Raw genomic sequence first — 6,843 nt, 5'->3', positions numbered from 1 at the left:
TGTGGATCAATAATACCAGAGGTGGAGAATCAGTCACTACAGTTCCTTTATTGTATACTGAACAATCAGAACAAGAGTTGCAAGTAAAGAAGAAAATTTAACAGAAGAAATTTAAATTAAGTCCATATTAACATTTAAATGCTGTTACACAGGACTTGTCATTTGTCAGCATAATTGTCATGTTTTATTGTTCAAACTGTATCACATGATAGATAAAGATAAAAACATCGCTTTAAATAACTCACAATCAGTTTTCACAATTGTATAACACCATACTACTGTTGATCAAGATACTGTAAGGCAATTTAGAGAAATCCTGTGAGCACTAAAGATCCTGCACAGAAAAGACTGAACTATAACACCAACGATAAGAAAAGATCATTCCCACTCTATCTACTGGATTATAAAACCAAACAGATACAATCAATGTATGATGTAGAAGAAGATAAAAACATCACTCTTTATAGGTACAGTGTAGAGAATAGAATTGGTCATTTATGGAGATACGCATCGAGCCAGAGGTCCCCCGAGTTCTTCAGTGACCTGAAAAAGAAAATGAGAAAAAAATACACAAAACATCAGTTAACCAGTAGCTCATCTATCAGGCAAGAGGTACATCTCTCTTCTTTGTTCTGCAAGGAATTTATATTTTGTGAAAAAAACCTTTACACTAATTGTTTCCTCATTCTGTCTTCATTATTCATAAGTTCATACCTTTGTTTAGGAAATCTGTATGCACACACTCGTTTTGCAGCCTCATCAGACCGAAAACCAACATGTTTTATTTTTGGCTTTTGACAACCTCACCGTGTCTCATCCTGGCTGTAAATAATATACTACTATTATTATTGGACTTACCCGACAATATCAGCGAAGCCTTGCCACATTGTTTTCACCTGGTAAGGAATCCCATGTTTCTCACACAGTGCCCGGACCAGCGGGGCCACCAGGTGGTAGTTGTGGCGCGGCATCGTGGGAAACAAACTTCAGAGACAAAAGCATCCAACATGTCTCAACAAGTGTGTTTTAAATGACTGTACTGTTCAGTATAGTGAATAATGTTTGCAATACCCCTTGTGTAACTGGTGAAAAGAGCTAAATCTGTCTGACTAGAGGTAAACCTGTTCACGCTCAGTAAAAAGAAGCCTTTTGTTTTGCTGTATGTTTATCCTTTTTTAATTGATACTTCACACTGAGGAAGGCACTTGCCAAAATGTTACTCTTCTGTATTACAAAGGAATAAAAATACAGCAAATGTGAACCTCAAAAGACTACTTTTTACTCTGAGTGCAAACCAATATGGCGCTAGTTGGATATTAAAGCTATAGTTCACCCAGAAATTAAAATGCAGTCATCTCACTCTCATTTACAGGAAATTACAGGAAATAAAAATCGCTGCAGTTGTAAGGTTTTTATTTTTACAAACTACAGAACAGGGTCATCTTTTCTCAGTTCCACAAGCATGAGATTTAATTTAATTTCTTCAAATAGATCATGTTGTGAAAACCAATTTTCTCAGTCAGCTTCTTATATGAGTGATGGTGTCCTACATGAACTGTACTATTTTCTGCCAAAGTCAATTTTTTAACAATTTAGGGTTTTTTTACATGAGAGATTTTCTGTAGTTCCACAATTTTTAACATAATGAGAAATATTTAGGTTTGAAATCAAGTTTTCAGGGGCTTTAAGTAGCTTTAAGGTTGTTAAAATCATCTTTTTCCACACTGTCACATTCAGTGTATTCTACATCAGCTTGTTCCAACTCTTCAATGAGGCTGTACTGTGTGATCTTTACACTGAGTAAAATATAAATAAATATAATAATATAAATCTCCACTGGAATTTAAAATAAAGTTCAGTAGGTTTGAGCGGTTTGAGTTTGTAATGGCTGCTTCTAAATTATTGGTATCATGATTTTCAGTATTTTCCTCTGACAATGCTCAGTGCTTTGTCTGCAAGGACACAGTTCCTGGACTGCAATTTGGCTACATAACACGTGATGGTGATTACTGTGATTATTGTGTGCTGCAGGAGATTTCAGGGTTTGATAGACCCTTAATGCTTTTTGCATCTATAGAATGATTGTTTCTCATTTAATTTCAAAATCTGACACGGCACTGCAGGAGCTTTGAACACACGGTCTCCTGAGTCCACTCCTTAAACTCAGTCATTGACTTACTGGTGTTCGATTTGAAAGTTGAGGTGTCCGCTGAACCAGTCGTTGAAGGGGGACTGCTCGATATTACAGGTGGCTTGTAACTAAAGTAGAGGATAAGACAAAAGAGTGCAGGTGAGTTAATAGATCAGCAGCACCTATAGGTGACTGTGGTGTTTCAAGCAGGTACCTGCATGCTCAGCCAGTCATGGTGCTTCTCGTGGTCGATGTCCATTGGCAGATGATTCATCTGAGTCACCCACACAAACCAGTGACTCTCCAAAAACCTGTCAATCATAACAATACAACACCAGTCACCAAATAATGTGTCACACCATGTGATCAAGGTGTTAAAATATAATATAAAATATAAAAATGTGCTATCACTGCCTAATAAACCATTCTTTAGGAAGGGTTTGTAACTAATGGGTTTATTTAAGCTAACAAGTAATTTATTAATGATTTACAGATCAGTAATAAAACATTTAAAAGAACAAGTTTTGGGTTGCCAGATTCTGAGAAAATCTTTTTTTAACCTCACTCTTTACTGTAAGTTTCAGTGACAATGAATTTCGATCCTTGTGTTTTATAACTGTTTAGAGCATGCGTTGCAAGATATGTGTCAAACGGGAGGTGTGTGTGTGTGTGTGTGTGTGTGTGTGTGGTTTGATGGTAGTGATACCATTATGGTAAGTGTGTGCAAATATGTAACTAATAAATAAATGTATATTGTTTTATTTCATTTTATTTTATTTATTTTATATGTTACCCTCTTTGAACATAAATTTAAGTATCTGTTATGTTATATGTGTGTAGCATGAAAGGACTACAAACTTTCATTTCATTATACAACCTTGTGTTGTAAAATGATAAATAAATTACCTTGTACCTTGTGTGTAAAGGTAAGTAATAATTTTAATAATTAATAATTATGTTTCGTGAAATGGGTGAATAGTTTGGGGAAACATTAAGAAATGTGTGTACACGATAGAGAAAAACTGTAATTTATCACAAAGACCGTTTTAAATGAAGAATTCTCCTTTAAGAATTAAATTTAAAAACAACTCTCAACCGATCCATTGGTTACAACATTTTTTAAAAAGTAGTAAAGTCATATTAGAAAGTGTTACCAAAAACAGTTTTGAGTTAAGTCTTTCAGGTCATTTACCTGACGAAGCTGATGAGCGCCAGTGAGCCAAACAGGCCATACAGAGGTACATAACAGCACAGGTAGCGAAGGTAGTAAGACAGAGCCCAAACCAGACCCTTCACAAGACAAGAAGGTTAATATGATTGAGAGAATAACTATGTTATCAAGAATCTCCCTGAAACACATCTCTTAACTTTACTTATGCCACATTATCTATTTTCACTGTAATATAACTGTTTTTCTTCAGCTATGTAAGCTGAAATATTATTAGATCTGTTTGCCTAGATGTAACCTGATACCGAATAGAAAATCTTCACATTAATTGCGCTGTACAACACAAAGAGACAGCATCTTACCGCCCAGTCGCGGCGGGAAATCAAGGTTTGTATTATCTGAATGTGGAAGTAAACTGGAATGAGAAGCGGCGGTCCAACTAAAAGAGAAAAGATAACAATTATGCCTGTTTTCTGTTTCATTATTTTTAAATGACTCCAAGAAAACATACCAAGAAAGAAGTACTGGTGTTGGTGATGGTAGGGCATGCGTTTGATCTTTTTTATGCCGTACTGTAACAGAGAGGAATACAGAGTTAGAATAAGCAGCTGGTGAGACATTAAATACTGGATCAGACTGGATGTTTCAGGGCTGTTTTAAGAAATCTGAAAGATCAGCTTTGTGCTACTTGCCTCCACTGGTTGAGTGGTTCCAACTACGAAGAAGTTCAACATGTTGACATCAGGGTCCTTACTGAAGATGTTGGGTTTGGCGTGATGCTGGAAATGCCGGTGATTCCACCAGTTGGCAGAGGCTCCCTAGGAAAACAAATGTTTTAACATCTGTGTAAAATTTTCAGAAAAGAAATATATACGATGGAGAATACCGATTACCTTTAAATGGCCGATGACAAACTTGTGCAACATGTGATTCCAGCTGGACTTCTTGAAGACCGACAGGTGGCCGAAGTCGTGCTGCAGCCATCCGGCCTGCGACTAGAAAAGAAGAAGAGAAACGAGCATCTTGAGATTTGTCTGCCAGCAGAATTTAACTTACAGTTCGTTTAGAGGTAACAACGTTCAAGTCACCTGAGCGGTCGCCAGCATGATCGAGCACAGAAACGTCAGAGTCCAGCTGGTTCCCCAGAGCCAGATGATCAGCCAGGCGAGGGCCTCCAGCAGCAGGATGTGACCCAGGTGGAGGCAGAAGAACAAAGGCTGAGCTCGAAACAGACCCTTGCTCTCCACCTTTGTACGTAAAGTGTGGAAGTCCTGTACGATTGTTGCCTGAGAGCAGAGAAGAAACAGACACATCCTGTAAGGCTCAAAAGATGATGCACAGGAAAAATATATGTTTTTATAGCATTTGAGGACGTGCAGCATCAGGGTTTTTACAGAGAAGAACAAGAAGGCATGAGGGCAGTTTGAGTTATTTAACAGCTAATGAAACACGAGTGTCCAGAGTCTCAGATGAGCACTGTAAGATTCATGAATAACAAAACAGATCTGTAACTGGTTCTGACCTACTCCTTTTCCTCAGGTGTTTCTGTACAAGGCGTTCATGCTGCCATGTTGTTCCACTGACACTAAAGAGACTAAAGCTGCTAGCCTACATGAATAATGTCCGGCTTTATTTGAAGAATCTGAGACGGAGCTCACATTTTTGTTTCGGTCCTGGCTGGGCTCTGTTGCTGCCAGCTCTCCAATCAGAAGGGGCTTCAGAAACTTTTGCACAAACTTTAAATCAGGATGAAAAGCAGTGAATGCCTCCTGGAACAAAGAAATGAGAAATCCTGTCAGTGATGCAGTAAATAAATAGTTGCATGTGCATTTATCAGTGGCGGAAGAAGCATCTTTAACTTGAAAGTACAAATACAACAATATAAAATTACAGTCCTGCATTCAACATTTTACGTCAGAGTGCAAAAGTATTATCAGCACAATGTACTTAGGTATCAAAAGTAAAAGTACATGTTCTGCAGAACTATGGCCCCTGTGGATGTGTTGTACTATTATATATCACATTTTTAGCTTGTGAAGACTCAATGTGTAAGTAGCATTTTACTGTTGCAGCTGCTCAGGGTGGAGCTAGTTTTAACTACTTTATATACAGTTTGGTAGTTTAGTCCAGTGGTTCCCAACCTAGGAAAAATCCCTCTAAAGGGACACATGATAAATCTGAGGGGTCTGTTCTGCTACACAAAGTTGTATTCATTTTTCAGACTTCTCTAATATATTATTTTTTTGTGAAATATTGGACAATTTGACCTCTTTGGGCCTCAAACGGTTATTTAAATGAAACCATGTGAGAAGTTTAGATGGAAAATGTATCTTAGGTGGAACTGCTAACAACTGGGTTTTTTATAAGGGGTCACAAGCCAAAAAGGCTCAAAACCTCTGGTTTAATATTTAACAATGTGTTGGATTTTAAAAGCTTAAAAGTTTTTTTTATGTAAAATCTGAATCTGTTCAGTAACTTTAGCTGTCAGATAAAGGTAGTGGAGTAAAAAGTACAATATTTTCCCCTGAAATGTAGTGGAGTAGAAGTATCAAGTAGCATGGAATGGAAATACTCAGGTAAAGTACCTGAAAATTGTACTTAAATACAGTAGGCTACTTGAGTAAATGTAGTTACACTGACATTCTTCTTCTTCTTCAACAAGACCCACTTATATTCTAAGGAAATATGATAATTATACAATAATTAAAAAAACAAAACACATTACCGTGGCATCCTCTCCAGCATAGTGGTGGATGACCCGAAACCCTCCTGGGTGCCTTTTGGCCCACTGTGTGATGTTGTAAACCTTTCGATCAATGACCAGCCACTGGTCATTCCTGCTGCAGTGGCTCTGCACCTCTCCCCAGGTGTAAACACCACCTGCTCGCCCCCCGGCCGGCTCTCCTGGCTCCGTCTGCTGGCCTCCGCCTCCCATGCTCACTGCTGTCTCTGTCCTGAGTCCACCTGCACACTAAAAGATCCAGTCAGCCACAAATTTTGACACCTGGATGTAAAAATGGTCTGTTTCACACCCTTCTGACAGTCTGCAGTCTGCAGCATTCAGAGGAAGAGGGTCTTTAACCTGTTGCTCTCTTTACTTTAACCACCCAGCTGATTGTAACATAAGTGCAGTGGTGGAATGTAACTATGCACATTACTAGAGTACTGTACGTAAGTACTCAAGTACTTTACTTGAGTCTTTTCTTTTCATGCAACCTTCTACTTCTACTCCATCTCAGAGGGGGAAATATTGTACTTTTTACTTCACTTTATACTTCACTACATTTAGTGGCAGCTTTAGTTACTAGTTACAAATTACGATTTTTGCACACAAACCATAAGAAAATGTACAGCTACACTGAGTTTTACTTGTTACAGACTTTTTTTTTATTTTATTTTTTACGTGTGGTAGCCTATTAGTACTTTTTTACTTAATTAAAGGATCTTAATACTTCCTCCACCACTGCACAAGTGAAGAAAGACAAAGAGACATCTTCACTAATAATTAATGATGATTTCCCACAACCAGGAGGCTACTGGGGAA

At 37.9% G+C, this 6,843-nt stretch overlaps 1 protein-coding gene across 1 annotated transcript in view; it reads right to left on the bottom strand.

The window, feature by feature from the left end:
- Positions 1–24: 24 nt before the first annotated feature.
- Positions 25–6,843, bottom strand: part of fads2 (fatty acid desaturase 2) — a 7,358-nt gene continuing 539 nt past the window's right edge. Inside the window, exons 2-13 of the mRNA XM_044194524.1 lie at positions 6,025–6,270; positions 4,958–5,068; positions 4,388–4,585; positions 4,193–4,294; positions 3,992–4,117; positions 3,811–3,871; positions 3,662–3,738; positions 3,324–3,421; positions 2,346–2,442; positions 2,180–2,259; positions 859–984; positions 25–543 (exon numbers count right to left, since the gene is read on the bottom strand). Of these exons, the coding sequence (XP_044050459.1) occupies positions 492–543; positions 859–984; positions 2,180–2,259; positions 2,346–2,442; positions 3,324–3,421; positions 3,662–3,738; positions 3,811–3,871; positions 3,992–4,117; positions 4,193–4,294; positions 4,388–4,585; positions 4,958–5,068; positions 6,025–6,234 (1,338 nt within the window). The 5' untranslated portion in view covers positions 6,235–6,270 and the 3' untranslated portion in view covers positions 25–491. The remainder of the gene's footprint in view (positions 544–858; positions 985–2,179; positions 2,260–2,345; positions 2,443–3,323; positions 3,422–3,661; positions 3,739–3,810; positions 3,872–3,991; positions 4,118–4,192; positions 4,295–4,387; positions 4,586–4,957; positions 5,069–6,024; positions 6,271–6,843) is intronic.

This window comes from Siniperca chuatsi, linkage group LG4, assembly GCF_020085105.1.
Source record: "Siniperca chuatsi isolate FFG_IHB_CAS linkage group LG4, ASM2008510v1, whole genome shotgun sequence".
NCBI classification, from domain to species: domain Eukaryota; kingdom Metazoa; phylum Chordata; class Actinopteri; order Centrarchiformes; family Sinipercidae; genus Siniperca; species Siniperca chuatsi.
Note: the sequence above shows the minus strand (reverse complement) of the source record. Positions and strands in the feature narration are given on the sequence as shown.